This window comes from Cyphellophora europaea (genome assembly GCF_000365145.1).
Source record: "Cyphellophora europaea CBS 101466 unplaced genomic scaffold supercont1.6, whole genome shotgun sequence".
NCBI lineage: Eukaryota > Fungi > Ascomycota > Eurotiomycetes > Chaetothyriales > Cyphellophoraceae > Cyphellophora > Cyphellophora europaea.
In genome coordinates this window covers 830,470-849,055 of record NW_008481812.1, presented here as the reverse complement: position 1 = coordinate 849,055, position 18,586 = coordinate 830,470, and the positions used below count along the sequence as shown (strand labels likewise).

Genomic DNA, 18,586 nt, shown 5'->3' with positions numbered 1-18,586 from the left:
ATCTATGTCGCATGCCTCGAGGGTTCCAAGTTCCACTATTGTCACTCACCACTACTTCTCGCATCCTCTCTCCTGATCCATGGGTGGAGGCGAACTCCGCCAAGCCCCCGGGGGTTGCCTTATTCGGCCCAACGTCAATAAACCAAATCACACCCCCAACCCAAACCCTAGAAGCTCGGTATGCGATCTCCACGTCTTTCCATCGAGGTTCCGACGAGATTGCCATAGCATGCCCGTCCCACGGAATCGTGTATCCGACCAGTCCTATGTCTCCGGCGGTACCTACCCATCAAAACCGGTACAAGCAGTTCCTCGGGCTAGAACATGGCACCTGTCCTTCGCGAAGACCTTCCCCACGCTGCTGCATTTCACATATCTCGTGGGAAACCACGTTAATGTGCGACTACGACTGTTACTCTTATCGTGGGCTGCTCCCCGCATTCTGCACCAGTAGATTGATCCTGCTTCTCAGCTGAGCGTGGCGGAGATCGAGTTCTCGCTCCGCCTGTTTGGCACGATCGAGATCGGACCCGGCCAGCGAATGGCGCACCTCGGCTGCTTTCCTCTTGGCGTCGAGTCGTATGTTGTCGATTTCGTCCAGCTTGGCAAGTAGCTTTTCTCGCAGTGCTGTGGCATGTTAGTTATTTCCCAATATAAGCGGATCCGGGGGCGATGCTTGCCGTCTGGACCGCATGTATTCTGTCGGTGGCTTCTGGAAGTTCTTCTTCGGAACCATCGGCTCACTTGATCTTGTTTTCGTTTTGGTTCAGGTTCTAGCCAACGTGTGAGCTGAGGTTTCTGAGGCAACGGACGTCCTTACCATCTCGAAGTGGCTGCAAATCTTCATCAACTGTCTCCGTCTGTTCATCGATCCACGCTCGTGTATCATCGAGCTTTTGTCGCCACTCAATCAGCTGGAACTGGGCCAGGTCTGAGAGGCCCTCGACAACCACTAACGAAGCGTTGTGCTTCCGGAATACATCAAGAGCATCGAGTGTGCCACAGCCAAGTAGCGCGTCACAAGTCAGGCCGTCCAGAACGAAGAAACGGACCTGAATGTGGGCGCCGCCTACGATGATCGGTATATCAACATACCCGTCCAGCTTCTCTATTGATTCGTCTGCGAGGACGACATAGCCTTCCTCTGCAGGCAAAGGTGTGACCTTCCAACCGCGCCTTTCAGCGTATTCTGAAGATATGAGGTCGACATCAGAGCCTGTATCGGTGGTGATCAAGCTTCGTTCCGAGTCGATCAGACAATCGAGCTTCCGGTGATCCGGATCCATGCGCATAAGCCTGACAGCTTGCTTGAGCGGCGCCACGACCTTCTTGAGCCTCGCACGGAACTTTGTCAGTGTCTCCGTGAGCTTCAAGAAGGGTTCTCCAATCACCATATCTGTAGCACACTGTCTCACCACCGCGAACTCACAGCGATAAGTCTCCCTGGGACTGGCTGCAAACGCAATATCCATGAATGCACGACCGATGGCGGAAATTTTGCGTCCGGTTGCAGTCACGAAGGTGTGTGACTCCGAGGTATCGCGGTCGATTGGTATGCCGTTCGCCATGGCCCAATCTTCTTTGAGGACGCACCGCGAAGCCATAGTGTCGGGGACTGCGTCTACGCGTATCCTGCGGTTGGCAATGATGGGCAGCATCAACCTCTCGGGCCGTGCTTGCCGCAGGTTCGTGTTCGTGACAGATGCTTTTCCATTCACAATGATGTCCAGGGCTCTGGCATACGTATTAAAGATGCGTTGCAAAGGCGAAGCTGTGGCATCCACGGGCGAAGCACGAAGCAGCTCGTTCACAATCCTGCGCAGATTGATTGATCTTTGCCGTCGGCCAGGGCTGAGTCCGTCGGCAGGGGTGGCGCGTGCTGGAGTGATCTTCACACACTCGCGTTCAACCAGAACCAGTCCAGCATACATTCCCTTGACTTCGTTGATGAGCTGATCATGAGTGATAGGCTTAGTCTCTGGTTGAAGAAGCAAAGATGTACCACCCTCTAGTAGATCAATATCATAGTCATCGACTGGGCTGGAAGGAACATTGTCAAAGAGTGGGTCCGAAGGTACTTCTGGGACCCAAGAGCCTAGACCTCGCGACTGTCTACCATCGGGCTCCGGGTCGAGGTGCGTGTCGTGAATAACCTGGGGAGAGGTTGTAAGTGAAATGGCAGTCGGAGCTTGGGCGGAGTATTCAGATTGTTTAGAACCTTGAAGTGATCGTTCGGTCGTGCGTGCATGAGAGATATATGGCTGTTGAGATCTAGGACGGTCACCAAGGCTAAGGTTTTCGACGAGCGAGCCGATTTCAGGAGATGCCCTTCTTTCTGGAGATGTGGTCTGCGGAGGTGCAGTCGGTCTATCGGCTGCCCATTTCCTAAAGAAGGAGAAGAATGTGCCCGTAGGTCGCTCCTCGCGATATGGTAATACTCCCGTGGGAGGCTTGTCATTTCGGAGGTCCATCAGATGTTCTCCCACGATGATTATGATGTGTCGCCGGAACGGCTCTCCAAATCGTTGGCGATGACACGTCCGGAGGAGGTGGACGTTGGACGTTGGACGATCAGGCTGAGTGGGTGGTCACCTGGGCCAAATATACCGATCAAACTACCACTCAAGACCATTGAGGCGCAGCGATGCATCACCGTGCATCCTGGGCCTATGCATGCCAGCACACCAACCGCTGGCGTTGGCAAGGCTTGATTCGCTGGCACTTCGTATCGCAGGCAGGCCTGCTTGGACCGCCTGCTACGTACTCAGAGGTCTTGGGGCAGACTCGCAGCATCCTAGCTAATTGGCAATCGTGGCACTCGAAGGCCACAAAAGCCCCCCACGCTTCTTTCGTCAGGCTGATTTCGATCGGACAGACTCAGCCTCATACCACAAGTACAACGAACTCTTGTCCAGATCACAGCGACTCTCATGAGCATCCTGGCCTACTGGCTCGTCGACACCAACCTCAGCGTATATGGCAGCGTCGGCAGCAGTTCACCTTGAAAAGGGGTTGCCTCGAGAGCAATATATATCTGGCTTTGGCTCGTTTGCCAGCTTCATCGCCAGCGACCGCGATGATCACAGTACCGCCGTCTATAGGCGTTTCGACAGACTAGCAGCCCGGAATCTGCTGTACTTTCAAAGCGAATTGACGAGGCTGGAGCGACTACAGGACCTATATGATATCGAAGACAGCAAAGACGCACGGAACGACGATTCATATGCCGAGATACGACAGATAGCGAGGGATTGGGGAGCATTCGAGGCCGCTGGTGGTGGAGGGAGTCTCGGTCCTGACCAGAAACTGCGAAACTGCGCATGTTGCCATGGCAGGCGGACATCAACCAACAGCCGGAGTCCTTCTGTTAGCCCGAGAAGCAGCCCACGACCGAAACCGACTACAATCACAGGCTCTGGTTCGACCGCCAGCTTGAATTCAGGACATTTTGACCGCTGGCAAAAGCGATGGACGTTGGCTATGCGGATTAGGACAACTCTGAAAGAGTATCGCGAAGCTCTTGCGGTCTCCTCAGAACTTCTCTCCCTTCAACCGCCTTCACAGCAGACCTTGACGGCTCTCAGCAAAACGTTTCACAACTATGGCCCATCATCTAAAGGTAGAGGCGACACTCCTCGGTTTCCCACTCTTTCAGGCAGCAGCGAAGACCTCTTTCCGCTCGATCCTTCACATCCACAAGTACACCACACAGACTTTGTGTCTCTCGCAAGACCACCACCACGCGATCCACTTACGACTTTCCTCATCAACTACTGTGGACCACTCTTCCAATCCCGTCGCCGTCCGCCTTCAGACGTATCGCAGACCCGTGCCAGCATAACGCACACCTCGCACCCTCACCACAATTACCTCGCCCTACGCCATGTAACACTCGCCGCTTCCTCGATCACAACGCTCCTCTCCGCAATGCTACTCATCACTCCGATCGTGGCACTCAGCTATGTTCCTGATCTCAGCCATCAGTGGGGTACGACGATGGGGCTCATTGGACTGTTCACGGCGCTCTTCGCAGCTACGGTCAAACTGGTGACGACCGCGCGAAGAGCAGAGGTGTTTGCGGCTGGTGCAGCTTATGCCGCTGTTCTGGTGGTGTTTGTAGGTGGGACAGGAGGGGTCACGGGCAGCGGAGCAGGAACGAGCGGGTAGTCGTGAGGAAGAGCTTGCCATCAAGGCTGTCGTGAACCACTTCGAGGCAACAAGGCGTCGAGACGGTCGCCAAGTCAGCGAGAGCGTCTCATGACAGCCCTCCGCTGTGACACTGGAGCGTGCTTGCTAGTAATCCTGTATCTTAAGCTGCAGTGCGGAGTCAAAATGGGTGCCTGTGAAGGCCGATGTACATAAGCGGGCGGCAGGGCCGCCCAGGCTTGGAGTGTGATCGCCCATCCCGGGTGATCGGGGCTCGATCCGGCCCAGGGACGGCAACCCCTCCTTCAGATGTACGTCTCGTGTACAGACTATTCTCCACGCTCACATTGAACTTGGTTCGAAACAACCGGTTCTGGTCGACATCTGCTCGGTCACACCACGTTCGTGTCCATGGCTAGCAGCCCCGGTGCGACGTGTATCGTATGTACATGACGCGAAAGCGCTTCCCGTCTATTAGGTAGCTAAGCTCTAGCCGAGGGGCGGTGCCGTGGCCCGCCTGAACCTAAAGCACAGCTCTTGCAAGCATGCCTGAGACTAGACACTCAACTTGCAGCCTCGCTAACTGGATTCATGTGGCCTTTGTGAGGATTTTGACCAGATTCTAAGGCGCAATGATCATGCGTGTCCCCTGTGACAGAATGCTGGGTCATAGAGCTGAAAGATCGGCGCGAGCATGCAGGTTGTCGAAAGTTCTACCCCAGGATTCTGGTGCTCGAATATATATGTCTCATCAACATCAGACGCACTTTCACAGAGTCCATCTACTTCTCCTTCTCATTCTCCATGATGGACGCAAGTGCAGCACTTCCAACGCCGGAGTCAGAGCCTGAGTCGTCTGCGCCTCCACCACAGGAGGATGGCCAGGCTTCTGATGTCCCACCGCAAGTCGAATCAGAGGCTAAACCACCAAAGGTCAAACCCGAGATACTGTACGGACTGCGCCTGAAGAAAGGAAGTGAAGAAAGCATCCATTACCTTGACAAACCCTTCTTGGGAGTCAAATACGGCGATTTCTATAATGTAGGCGACACCGACGACTCCGAGTCTTCTGCCATCATTGTCGAAGCTCTTGCCGATGGTGAGAAGAACACAGAGCAGGCCAACACCCCACAAACCTGGTGGGAGAAGCCACTCAGCCCCGACTTTCGCAAGAATGGCAGCGCCGACAGCATGCGCGGGCTCATCCTGACCATAGTCTCGAAACGGCTTCAAGACGTTATCAATCAGATTGTCGACTACGACCCACTGCAGGCTTCCTATGGTTATCACACGCACCATGCAGACGACGACCTCAACTTTCCCAGTCTTCTGCTGTACTATAAAGAGATCAAAACATGCTTTGAAACTTTCCTTCGGTCGGCTCAAGCCAGAGAGCAATATGGATCTGAGCTGGACAGCTGCAAGGCTCAGATGGAGACTCTCGGCGACACTTCCTGTCTCCCATGGGGAAATCCATACGGAAAAGTCGAAGCTCTACCGACAATCACCGACCTCCGGACTGCACGCGATGTCGGAACTCTGCTCAAGATCCTGACCCCGTCCTATAAGCACGCAGTCTTACCTGCTTTACGGCAGCTGCAGAGACCCGTACCGCAAATCGAGTTTCGACATTTGTGGATGATTTATGCGCCAGGCACGATCGTCTATAGAGAGGTTGACGGTATACTGACTGCACATGTCGTTGTATCAGCCAGGTTTCGCACTGCTGATCCCAAGGCCTTCTTGCAACAAAGTCGAGTGCAACGATACCTCGTCGAAGTTTGGAATCTCACCTACGATGGTCAATTCTTAAAGAGAGCGCCGCTGATGGTCAAGATTGAAGATTTCCGCGCTCCTCGCTCTCTGGAGTCACTCGACCTCCTACCCGCGAATTGGTATGACCGGGCTGATGGTGGTCAGAGCGCGGCCCGCATCAAGCAGCGGGGCGACCAGTTCCTCAACCTCATCAAGCAAGGCTGTTCTCACAGACTCTTCAGACACGCAAACGCTACATACGAAGGCGCCGTCATCCTGGACCCTATTGCCTACGAGGAGAACATTGATGCCGATGAGAGGCGACGCCAATATCGAACCGTTGATGTAGACTGGCGCGACACACCGTACGATGAGCGCACTCCCCGAGAGGCTCGCGATGCGAGAGGTTACCGAAGATTTCGCAACTATGTTGACCTCGACACCAGCGATCCGGCACAGTCCGAGCTGATAACGGATGAGCATCTCTTCTTGTTGGAGGGCATGATCAACGGCCTGGCATTGGCCAATAAGAAATGGATGCGTTTCCACGTCGAAGGCATCCGCGAGCAGTCACCGTTCGTCGAGGAAAACCAGCTTGAAACGGCACTCACTATCCACACATCTGCAGATCGAGAAGTTCTACAAACAATCAGGCGAAGGTCAAATACGCACTCATCAGACCAAGCCCAACTGCAGCCTGACTTTGTGCCAGGAAAGGGCGAAGGCCAGGTATTTCTCTTGTATGGTCCTCCAGGCACGGGCAAGACGTTGACCGCAGAGTGTGTGGCAAACGATACCAAGCGCCCGCTTCTATCCTTGAGCATGTCGGATCTTGCGCCTGCTTTCGATACGGAGCTACGCCTCTGGTTCTCGTTGGGGGCTAAGTGGGGTGCTATAATCCTCATGGATGAAGCAGACATCTTCCTTGCCAGACGTACAAACAACGGTCCGGACCCAAATCAGCTGACCACTGGTATGTCCACTATTGCCCTCATCCGGATCTGCGACCGAAGCTGACAGTCCTTAGTGTTCTTGAGATCTCTCGAATACTACGCAGGTGTGCTTTTCTTGGTATGTCGTCCTGCGCCAACACTCGGAGCGGCGATCGCTGACCTTGTCATCAGACAACAAACAGGCCTGGCCAGATGGATGACGCGTTCATATCGCGTATCACTGTCCCTATCAAATATCCATCACTGAACAAAGTGTCTCAGAAAGAGATCTGGGAGAGGTTCTGCAACCGCTACGAGGTCGACGAGGATAACGCGAGGATTCGCGTGGACTCGGAAGCAAGAGACTACGTCTGCAGCTACGAGAAAGACTTGAATGGCCGTGAGATCCGCACAGGTATGTCCGTTGCCGCGGAAGAGGTCCAGTCTATTAACGTCACCTTGCAGTCATGCAGAATGCTCTGGCGCTTGCTAGGCTTGACGCTGAACGGAAAGCGAAAAACCTGCAGAGGAGGGACTCCGCCACTCTCAAAGGTGCCTTGAACCAAGACTCCAAACAGCAGACCGAGCTGAGGATCACCGTCGAGCTCAACCACTTCAAGAAGGCACTAAAGCGCCATCATGAGTTCAAGGAGTACTTGGACGGCCTCAACTCGGATCGTCCAGAGCATGTGCGCAACAAATTCCGGCAGAACTATAATGTATAGGCAGCTTGGTCGCCGGGATGGTTCCTCACCAGTGATCCACGACACCTGTGTAATGCCTTCAAGGTCAGCCTCCGACCAGAACACATCATTTGGTTTGCTATGGCTACATGCTTCCGCAATCCTGAGTTCGACGTCAAAACTGCCTCTTCTAACGGCTGCCGTACTCGTGGATGAGCGCAATCAGAACAGCGTCCAGGCTGCACCAGTGCATCAGTGCACTGGGATTGCGGCTGCACCCAAACCACTGCTGTTACGTTCTCAGTATCCCCCTTAGCAATCGCTGCTGGCTCCCGGGCTTCGTCGACGACATATCCGATCTATTTGGCGCCAGCCAATCCTGCATCACGCTCCGGCCCAGAGAGATTCCGTTGGCCTTAGTAAGGCGCAATACATCTCCTCTGGACGTGGGAAGTGGCGCAACAGGAGTTCAAGCACAAAGGTCATAAGAAAGACCTTCCAGCGCGAGCATCACACCGAGTGGCAAATACCTACCTACCTACAGGAGTATACCAACCTGATCCACAGCACCGCCACAGCGGCCCGCGGGCGGGAAAATGGGGCAGTAAAAAGCCAGAATAGGCAACGAACGGGCCGCAAGGCCACCCCACCCACCCGTTGAACCCCCCTGACCCCCCCGTAATGCAGTTGGTACATACAGGCTGGGGCCACCTTAAAACTAGTTTGATTGAGTCTAAGCCACCGCGGGGCCGCAACACCATGGCGGCTATACTCCGTAGCCTCCCCAGGGACGTGGGACCTTTGGCATAATGATAGAAAGCAGAAACTCGCCATCCGTGCCTCTCTCACTGGGCTGAACTTTTTGAGTCCTTCTCAGGTTTTTTGGTGTGTTCCGTAAAAGTGAGCAGCAGCAGGCCTCGACAAGCCTCCGCGCACATGTTCTGTATCCGTTGGCTTCCATTCCAAGGGGAACATGTGATCTCTCCCTCTCTTGTCAGTACCTGTTGACAATCCCGTCCATCGGAAGAAACCCACACATATACACACGCATACAGCCGCATAGACAAACCCCGAGACTAGCACCCTCTATTTCTTTGCAACCCCCACCAAAAACAATGTCCGGCGCCGAACTCCCCCTCGCGATCGCGGGCGTCGTCCTCGCGTGGAAGGGCATCCTCGACATGGCCGACGTGCTCATCACGCTGTGCCGCGACGACGACCAGGACCGCAGCTTCCTGCACCTGCGCGTCAAGGTGGCGCGCAGCTTCTTCGCTAGTTGGGGGGAGTATCACGGCATTTCAGAGGAGGTGGAGAGAGTTGGGAATGGGGACGGTCAGGGTGAGGCCACAACGCTGCTGGCCAGGTGTTCGGACAGTGATCGCGAGTTGATCAGGGAGGTGATGGCGGCGTTTGTGAGGGAGACGGAGGGGGTGATGGAGAGGTTGGGGAGGTATGCTGGTGGTGTTGGTGGTGTCAAGAGTGGGAGTAAGGGCGGTGGTAATGCCGACAAGGAGGCGTTTCGCAAGGCGGCGCGGGAGATGAGGCTTCGGGTCAAGAAGGGCTTTAGGAAGGTGCCGTGGAACGTCAAGGACAGGAAAGCGGTGGAGGAGTATGTCGAGAAGATGGAGAGTACGCAGAAGATGCTGCGGAAGTTGACTTACTTCGAGATGCTGCCTAAGCATGTGTGTCCGCAAGTGCCACTCAACGCATCTGGCAGGGTGGCCGTTTCCCACGACTCCAATCGAATGCCAATGGACGGTGGACAAGCCGTTTCAGCTTCGGACCATATATGCGAATTCTGCATCTCGCACGACCTTCAATCCTCCAGAAAGTCCAACGCCAGCAGCGTCACGCTCGCGGCTGGGGACAGCAAGGGCCTCTACGAAGTCGACCTCATATCGCGCGTGGCCGACTCTGTCCGTGATATCGATGACTTCCACCTCATGGACCGAGTGCAGCATCTGGCCCTCGAGGCGCACTATACCGACGTCCGTCACGATCTCTGCGATCGCCTCAACGAGTTCTGGCAGATGCAGGATTCGACCATTCTCAAAATCGAGACTGCTTGGGACCCTACAGATGGGAATAATGATCTGTGCGCTGCGGCATTGTATGCTTGTGCAGAGCAGCCCAAGCTGATATATATCTGGGACAATGAGTCGAAAATGGAAGCGGCGTCCACGCAGCTGGCGAAATTGGTGTACTCGCTGTTGAAGCAGTGCTTGGTAGGCGATTTTGCAGGGGCCCTGACCGACATGTCATCACTGCAGGAGTTTGATGGCATTCGAATTGACATAGACAGCGAGAAGGCTGACTCACTGCAAGCGGCGGTGGAGTTCATTGAGTTGATATTGGCACATTCGTGGAAGACGATAGGGCTCAAGTCTTCGCTGCTCATTGTGCTGAGTGGTCTGGAACATCTACCGAATGAAGGGGAATATGGTGAGGTAAGCCGAGCGCTGGTCAGGGCTGTCTGCTCGGCTTACGAGAAGAGGCTGTCGGAGAACCAGGCAACAAAGGTCCTAGTTCTGACGCAAGGCCGGGGACGGGTACTCCAGGAGTTCGATGCTAAATGGGAGGTGAAACCCTTGGACGGGCTGGGTCTTCTTCCAGGGAATTTGCTAGGGGCCCTGGGCATTTCGGTGAGTTCTAGCGGCGAGAAGTTGCATCACCAATGACATCTCTTGCAAGTCCACAGAAATCTCTTGGGAGCGTTGCCGACGTGAGGTTACACGATGTACTACCACTGGAGGAGCAATCTCGGGGTAAACAGGCTTGGGAAAAGGCAACTTCAGGCAGTAAAATCTTGGCATTCTGCAATGTAATGCGATAAGGCATCGCATGTCGACATTTGTGGTCGCTAGTTTTCACAGGCCAAGCACTGTCATGAACTACTCTAAGTCTCCCTAATCTGGATGATGTTCATCTTGTATAACCGCAGTTCTTCCCCCTCTAGTGCAGGTTTTCCCTCTGGTCCAGTTGCCACAACCCGCCTCAGTGCACGCACAGGTATCGCTGGAGTACATGTCCCTTGGTCGACACTGCTCGGCTCTCTTAGCGCAATGACAGCTCGAGTCTGAGCCACACGATCGAGCGCGGTGTCTGAGCACAGCAAGTTAGCAGAAAGTGGCACGCACGGGGGAATGAGCGAACCTTTCATGAAAGGAGATCATTATCTCTCTGAGGTAGCAGGAACGATCTATTGTTTATGCGTTTCGCTGGCTGGCTTCCAGGTAAAGTGGGATTCAGTGTTTGAGTGTAAAGGGGAATGAGAAGAAGAGGAGACCAACCCGCCCTACGTTGAGGCTCTTTGTATAGGACTATGTGATACTTGCGAGTCTAACCAACAGAAAGGCCGGGTTTGAGGTAGTGTGGCACAGCGCGGGGACTCCTTTGTGTCAATCGAACCAACATTCGACGCGAATAAGCTCATGTCCCTGGACGAAAAGGGCCCGCCATCAAACACCGATTTCGACCCCATGACTGTCCATCACTGAAGCCTAGACGAGTGACGGCACACCCGCGCTGCCGCAAGGGTAGCAATTCTACCGGCAAGGCACCAAGTGCAGGATCATGCGCGGCGTACGATGGAGTTTAGGCTGCTGACTCTTCTAGAACTGCTAGCGCTCTGAGGCTTATGCAAAGCGACGCAGTCCTTCTGGGGGCAGTGGGCGTCCGAGATGGAATCTGCCGAGAAGATGTTTGCGTCCTAGGCAGTCGGTACTTCAGAGAGAAGAAGCCTATGAATGTAAAGATCAATAGATGAAGTGGTATCGCTTTGACGTAACATATTCTGCGCTGGGAATCATAGCTTGCTCCTCCCTCCTTCTTGCAAGTATGTCTGTCCCAACTTCAGCTGAGCAACCGCCTCTCGCACCATATCTTCCACGATGTCTTTGGCGGGCTTGATGTCTTTGATAATGGCTGCAACTTGGCCCATCAAAAAGGGCATTTCGACGTCTTTGTCGTTCTCAATATCATGCATCATCGGCACGATACCCTTATCCGTCAGCTCCTTGATTTTTTCCGGCTCATTCTCCCATTTCTGAATGTAGTCATTCATCCTGACCCTCAGAGGCCGGCCAGAAACGACCAGTGTGCGCAAAGTGTCCGGGAAATCGGCGCTCACCACGTCCTCTTTGTGCATTCTGGACGCACCGGACTCTTCAGCGGCAACAAAGCGTGTGCCGACCCAGACCCCGACGGCTCCCTGCATCAACGATGACGCCAGAGAGCGGCCGTCGTATACGCCCCCAGCCGCGACCACCATAGCGGGTTCTCCAGTGAGGGGAGACTTGTATTTCTTCGCAACGTCGCACACGGCCGGTATCAGAATGCTGGTCGCAATGTCGCCAGTGTGACCGCCACCTTCGCCTCCCTGCGCACACACGATGTCCACGCCAGCCTTGAGCGCCTTTTCAGCATGCTTGGGCGCGCCGACCATGTTCATCACGAGTATCCCAGCTTCATGGAGGCGCTTGATGGCGCGAGCGGGCGGCACGCCCACGGCGGACACGAAGATCTTGGCTCCGTTGCGGATGGTGACCTCGATGAGCTCGTCTAGCTGGCCATGGGTATAGTCATGGTTTGTCTTGCGCGCGCTGCCACCGACTTGAGGAAGGGCGAGATCGACACCGAAGGGCGCATTCTTGTCGGCGAGGTTGGCTTTTAGCTCGTCGATGATCTGGAGGCCTGTCAGAATGCGGTCAAAGCGTGTTACGGGAGCAGACGTACTTCTTGTAGCTGTTTGGGACTATATCCGAGTCCTCCGATCGTTCCAATACCGCCAGCATTTGTCACAGCTGCGGCGAGCGGGCCACCAGACGTCCGGGCCATGCCTGCAAGCATGATGGGGTACTTGATACCCAGAAGCTTGCATAGCGGCGTCGAAAGGGGCGGCGGTGAAGACATGTTGAAAGCTATGTTAGGTATGCTTGGTCGGTCAATCAATATAGTATCACATCACACGCAGCAAGAAAGTGCAAGGGACGAGAAACAGCTTTGTACAGCTTTTGCGAACGCGTGTGGGGAAGATAAGTCTGGCGTTCGGCTGTGAGCCACTGCTGGGCCGAGGCATGTCCTGACCTGCACACAGTAACACCGTTGCTCCGCGGCGGAAGCGAGATACTAGCCTGCTGCGAGGATGCCAAGTCACCGATTGATGCTGTCATGAGCAGCGCATAAGCAAGAGTCTCAGACAGCTGTTTGGTGTCTCGAACTGCAGCTATTATACCGCAGCGGAAGTGGGGAGGAACAATGGAGATTTGTACGGCTACGGCGGCCAGAGAGGTCTCCGCTGCACAAGCCCGTCAAGCCATGCGCTTGGCCTGGGTGTCTAGGGAGGCGCCCGCCTTATTGCTGCCTCGTCGCCTTATGGCACATTCGCGACAGCCACCGGCGACATGGTTCGGGGCTGTTTCTTTACAGAGATCAGCGATAGCAGTGTTGGACGAAGCATGATCAATGTGAGTTTCTTAATTCCTTGTTCTGTACAGATAACAAGAGTCTGCCTAAGGAGGTAAACTCCAAGTGGATCCATATGCAAAAGAGCAATGCACTTACTCCAGACATCGCAGGGTAGTAGTATCGATCAATGGTCGATATTTCGAGATACTCAGACACGGTCAGTGTTTCACGCTGACGCCGTTGGCCATCGACTTGAGATCCGGCGGGGGAATTGGTCCGAAGACTGGCTTCTCAGGCTGCTTCATCTGGGCGTGGCTTTGTGCCTGGGCTTGTGCCGCCAGCTCCGCCTCCTGAGCGGCCAGTTCCTCCTCGTCACCTTCGATATAATCTTCGTCCTCGTCCTCATATTCTTCGTCGTACTCACTTTCCGTACCCTCGTCGTCCAGGACACCGCCACCAAGTGCCCCTGATCCTGAAGCTAGTCCTCGGCCCTGCTCCTGCATACTCTTGATGATGTTTCGCATCTTGGTCTCCTGTATTCTCAGCCGCTCGATCTCCTCCTTATCTCGACTTCGCTCCTCAGCCATCTCGAGAATGTTGCGATTTGTTTGGTCGTGTTTACGAGTCAAGGTCTGATTCTCCCGCTCCAGACGCTTGGTCTTCTTGGACATCTCCTCCATTTCCTTGCGGAATGTCAAGAAAAGCTCGTTGCTATTGTTGAGGGTATCCTCGACCTGCTGCAAGTGAGCAATACTATGCTTCAGCACATGTTTCGAAAGTAGGGTAGGATTTCTCAAGGGAACGGGGCTTACCTGTTTGAACTTCTCCACGTAGATGTTGAGCTGCGACCGTAGCTCTGCTTCGGTATGCGAGAATGTCGAAACCTGGTTCGTCAGGGTACGGCATCTTGCCGCTTCGGCATCGGCGCGGCGGCGTTCTGCTTCATACTTGGCACTGACGTTGGCGATTTCTGCATCGCGGTGGCGAAAGATGGTCTTGAAGTGCATCTCTCGCAATTCAGCCTGGTCGAAGAGGATCTTGGAGCGGGCCTTGATTCTGGATAAGGGTCAGCAACCACGAGCAACACCAGTTCAGAGACAAGGCTCACAGTTCGTCCAACTCCATATGGAGATTCTCTGGATGCGATGTGCCCTTCGAGTTCATGACTTCTTGCACATCGTAGAGCATCAAATCCAACCGTTCGTTGACCGTCTCTCGAGACGCTCGCTCCGACTCCTCTAGGCGCTTGTTCTCGTCCTTCACCTTCTTGTTCTCCTTGGTGAGCTCTCTGCACAGCTTCTCTAGCTTGTCTTTCATAGTTGCAGTCTTGTTGTGCTCCGTCTTGGATTTGTCCTGTTCCTTCTGCTGCTGATCGGACTTCTTTTTGGTTTTGATGTATTCCCGATCCACTCTTTTCATCTCTGTGAGCAGCTCCTCATATTTTCGTTGCAAGAGTTCTATTCGAGCCATAGGGTCCTTGACTGAATTGAGCAACTCATTTAGGTCGCGGGTCGCCTTTTTGACTTCGCGATCGACTTCTGCTTGCTGCGTCTTCTCGCCCGCCCGCTCCTGCTCTAATTGCGACAGTCTGGCTTGAACGAGTTTGGCATTTTCCTCGGCGCTTGGTTTGTCTTTTTTGGCCTTGCCTTTTCGCGGGGGCCCAGCTGGAGGAGGCAGATCGTGTGATTCGCCGTTAGTCACACTGGCAGAGTGCGAATGCGAGCCCTGCGCAACAGTGGCCATGTTGCGTCAATTATAGTGCCACGGCTCACAAAAGGCGCCAAAGCACCTTTCATGGGTTAAAGAAAGCCCGGGTTGGCGGTTTGCACAGGAGTGAGAGATCCGTCGAGGTCATGAACAGCCGGGGCTGAGGTCGCCGCAGTGCTGTCAAAAATGAGTTCGCCAAGGGTCTGCGCGCGCTGACAATTGTCTAAAGATACCTTCCAGAGCTGGATTGGAGGGCAAAGACGTAGTGAGGGCGTGAGACCAGCGGCGTATCGTATCTGAATATGTCGTGAAGGACTCACAGTTGCAGCAGATGGGGCTAATCGAGAATGCAGATCCCCCGAGCCGAGCCAAGCAAATTGCGACCGACGAGTGCCATCATCATCATCACATCCTTGCCACGAGACATCTACAGCCCTTTGAATTCATTCATCTGTCTCCCTGCTGTAGCGCATCCATCTCCCGGTCTCATTTTCGAGTACAAACAGAAGCTCGGAGAACCAGACCCATTCCAGCAAAGCTTTCCTTCACCTAAGCTGAATTCGACTCTCGACTCTCGCCAGCAGGAAAGGCGATCGAAAGAGGTGCAGGTGTTAGGAGGGGATGTTGAGACATGGCTGCCAATCTGGCCTTCGCACGAGCCTGCCTCGCCATGGTCTCTTGATTGTGCCTCGTTCAGGCTCGAGACTACGGCGCTACGCTTCGGTAGCAGATGGAGCGTCAACTTTGAGTCCAGGCCAGCAGATTCATGGGTTTACACTACAAGAGGTTAAGAATGTGCCAGAGCTTCATCTCAAGGCCTTCAAGCTAGAACATGACAAGACTGGGGCAGAGTATCTGCACGTTGAAAGAGATGACAAGAATAACGTCTTCGCTATTAATTTCAAGACGAATCCAATCGATCGGACTGGGTTGCCTCATATCCTTGAGCATGTCACGCTATGTGGCAGCGAGAAGTTCCCGGTCCGGGATCCCTTTTTCAAGATGCTTACGAGGTCCCTCGCCAACTTCATGAACGCCTTTACATCCTCAGATTATACTTCATATCCATTCGCCACTACGAACCCTCAGGACTATCGCAATCTCGCCGAGGTATACCTAGACTCGACATTTCACCCCTTACTGAAGCGCACCGATTTTCTGCAAGAAGGCTGGCGACTAGGTCCGGAGGACCCGCGAGAGGTGGCGACCAGGGACAATGTCATATTTAAAGGCGTTGTCTACAACGAGATGAAGGGACAAATGTCGGATGCCAGCTACTTGTTCTATGTGAGATTCAGAGAGTATTTGTTCCCTTCATTGGAGAACTCTGGAGGTGATCCTGAGAAGATGACAAACCTCACCTACGAACAGCTAGTCAAGTTTTCGCGTCAACACTACCATCCCAGCAACGCCAAACTTTTCTCCTACGGCAACTTTCCACTTCTGCCTCGTCTAGAAACTGCCAACCAAGTACTATCCCAGTTCGACAAGATCAGTGCCGACCAGGAAGTCAAGCCTTCAATCGACTTGAGCAAAGGTCCTGTTACATATCAAGTCACAGGACCGCTTGATACAATGCAACCCCCAGACCGGCAGGTCAAGGCCTCAGTTACGTGGATGGGCTGTGAACCTGCCGACACTGTCGAATCGTTTTCAATCAGCATCATGGTCGCCCTGCTCATGAACGGTTACGGATCACCCCTGTACCAAGGACTGATAGAATCCGGCATTGGCACCAATTTCAGTCCCAATACAGGATTCGACAGCGCAGCCAAAGTCGGAACCCTTACGATAGGCTTAGATGGGATGAGCGCCGAGGATGCCGCAAAGCTTAGAAGCACTATTCAGAGTATCCTTCGTGAAAGAGCCCACGAAGCTTTCGTACCCCATAAGGTCGATGGGTATATGCATCAGCTTGAAATCGCCTTAAAGCACAAGACCGCGGGTTTCGGAATGGGTCTGATTGACAAGACCGTGCCCGGCTGGTTCAATGGCGTCGACCCGATGAAAGCACTGGCTTGGAACGAAATAGTTGACGCTTTCAAGCAACGCCTTCAGCAGAACGAAGGGTATCTGTCCAGCCTGGTCGAGAAGTACCTCCTCAACGACGAATGCATGGAATTTTCGATGATTCCATCCGCAGACTATAATTCGACCCTTGTCAGTCAGGAAGAGGTGCGTCGTGTCAGCATTTTAGCAAAGCTCGAATCAGAGGCAAGCTCACCGGAGGCGGCACTATCGGAGCTGGGCCAGCAAGAACTAGACCTATTGACAGAGCAAGAATCAGCTGCGCACAAGAACCTCGACACGTTGCCAACGCTCTCTGTTGGCGATATTTCGCGAACCAAGGAGAAGAAACCCCGCTATCATTCCAAAATCGGAGATGTTGACTGCTTGTGGCGTGAGACATCGACTAATGGCATCACCTACTTCCAGGCTAAACACATCTTGAAGAATGTGCCGTCGGATCTGCGTCTGCTGTTTCCACTGTTTACTGATGCCTTGATGAGACTGGGCACCAAGAATAAAACAGTGGGAGACATTGAAGCTGAAATTATGCTACGCACTGGTGGGATCTCGGTCTCTGCTTTTGCCAGCCCAGATTCTCAGGATAGCAGCAAGGTTCAAGAAGGATTCATGATTGACGGTTACGCCCTTGACAAGAATGTACCTGCCATGTTTGACCTGATCAGCCAAGTCCTGTTGGAAGTGGACTTCGACAGTCCCCATGCTGCAGGAGCCATCCAGGAACTTCTTGAGTCGAAGACAGCGGGTGCGCTTGACTCAGTAGCAGAGAGCGGCCACCACTTTGCCATTCGTAGCGCCTCAGCGGCGCTGTCACAGCGTGGTTTGCTTCTTGAACAGCTGTCGGGGTTGACGCAAGTTGAGGCGAGTGCCCGGATGTTGGAAGCTGCCCGAAGTGATCCTGCATCAATTGACAGCATCATCGCCAAGTTGAAGCAGATTCAATCACTGGTCGCTTCTAACACGGCCAATTTCTCAATGCGTGTGGTGTGCGAGCCTGATTCGGTATCTGCCAACATCAATCATTTGAAGTCCTTCCTTACTAATTTACCGGATGGGTCGGCATCGAAGAAGCTTCAAGCGAGTGGCGCCGTACCTGGCTCGTTACTTTCGCGCCGAGCTTTCTTTGACCTGCCGTTTCAGGTATCCTACACCGGAACCTGTCTCGACACCGCTCCGTACTCGTCGCCGGACAAGGCTCCTCTGATGATTCTGGGGCAGCTTCTGACGCATGGCTTCATGCATCCAGAAGTACGCGAGAAGGGCGGAGCCTATGGAGGTTCAGCCGGCGCCAGCGAAATAAGCTCTCTTTTCACGATGTCCTCTTACCGCGATCCCAATCCTCGTAACACCACCACCATATTTGAACGAGCTGGCATTTTTGCCCTTGACCGCTCGTGGACACCTCGTGAACTCGAGGAGAGCAAGCTTGGGCTCTTTCAACAGATCGATGCGCCAACGAGTGTCAATAGTGACGGCAGCAGAGAGTTCTCATTCGGCATCACTGAAGAAATGGAGCAACAACTACGCGAGCGCTTGCTCGATGTCACCAAGGATGATGTTCAGCGAGTTGCTCAGCAGTACTTGGTAGAACTACCCGAGAACAGGCGTTCGACTTGCATCCTTGGTGAGAAGAAGGAATGGATCGGCCAGGACCCGAAACCCTGGCAGATACGCCACCTCAAGATGGCCGCCGACGAGACGATCTGAATCAACGAAAAATTGTGTCTTGATTGTATAACAGCCCTCCACTTTGACGATACCCAATAGATTAATGTATCTGAAATCAACGACTCTTCTGTCGACTTCCACTTCCAACCCGCGCGACTCGAACAGAATCCACGTCTGCGGCCTCACATCCATGGCCGGAGATCACAAGTCATGCACTCCAAGCATAACGCGCAAGAACAAGGTCGTTTGGTGACACTCGGT

General features: G+C 53.8%; 6 protein-coding genes across 6 annotated transcripts; 3 read left to right on the top strand and 3 right to left on the bottom strand.

Annotated features, from left to right (window-relative positions):
- Positions 1 to 773: 773 nt before the first annotated feature.
- HMPREF1541_06533 (uncharacterized protein) lies at positions 774 to 2,471 on the bottom strand (the record flags this gene model as incomplete). The annotated part of the gene is made up of 1 exon (XM_008720865.1): positions 774 to 2,471. The coding sequence occupies one exon, from the start codon at positions 2,469 to 2,471 to the stop codon at positions 774 to 776; it is 1,698 nt and encodes a 565-aa protein (XP_008719087.1).
- Positions 2,472 to 4,953: 2,482 nt separating this feature from the next.
- Positions 4,954 to 7,558, top strand: HMPREF1541_06532 (uncharacterized protein; the record flags this gene model as incomplete). The annotated part of the gene is made up of 4 exons (XM_008720864.1): positions 4,954 to 6,874; positions 6,929 to 6,972; positions 7,026 to 7,248; positions 7,299 to 7,558. The coding sequence occupies 4 exons, from the start codon at positions 4,954 to 4,956 to the stop codon at positions 7,556 to 7,558; spliced, it is 2,448 nt and encodes an 815-aa protein (XP_008719086.1).
- Positions 7,559 to 8,631: 1,073 nt separating this feature from the next.
- On the top strand, positions 8,632 to 10,194 carry HMPREF1541_06531 (uncharacterized protein; the record flags this gene model as incomplete). The annotated part of the gene is made up of 1 exon (XM_008720863.1): positions 8,632 to 10,194. The coding sequence occupies one exon, from the start codon at positions 8,632 to 8,634 to the stop codon at positions 10,192 to 10,194; it is 1,563 nt and encodes a 520-aa protein (XP_008719085.1).
- Positions 10,195 to 11,321: 1,127 nt separating this feature from the next.
- Positions 11,322 to 12,427, bottom strand: HMPREF1541_06530 (uncharacterized protein; the record flags this gene model as incomplete). The annotated part of the gene is made up of 2 exons (XM_008720862.1): positions 11,322 to 12,200; positions 12,251 to 12,427. 2 exons carry the CDS (start codon positions 12,425 to 12,427, stop codon positions 11,322 to 11,324), a joined length of 1,056 nt encoding a protein of 351 aa, XP_008719084.1.
- Positions 12,428 to 13,140: 713 nt separating this feature from the next.
- Positions 13,141 to 14,665, bottom strand: HMPREF1541_06529 (uncharacterized protein; the record flags this gene model as incomplete). The annotated part of the gene is made up of 3 exons (XM_008720861.1): positions 13,141 to 13,659; positions 13,735 to 13,978; positions 14,031 to 14,665. 3 exons carry the CDS (start codon positions 14,663 to 14,665, stop codon positions 13,141 to 13,143), a joined length of 1,398 nt encoding a protein of 465 aa, XP_008719083.1.
- A 585-nt stretch (positions 14,666 to 15,250) lies between these two features.
- On the top strand, positions 15,251 to 18,364 carry HMPREF1541_06528 (uncharacterized protein; the record flags this gene model as incomplete). Its single annotated transcript, XM_008720860.1, has 1 exon — positions 15,251 to 18,364. One exon carries the CDS (start codon positions 15,251 to 15,253, stop codon positions 18,362 to 18,364), a length of 3,114 nt encoding a protein of 1,037 aa, XP_008719082.1.
- Between the last annotated feature and the right edge of the window lie 222 nt (positions 18,365 to 18,586).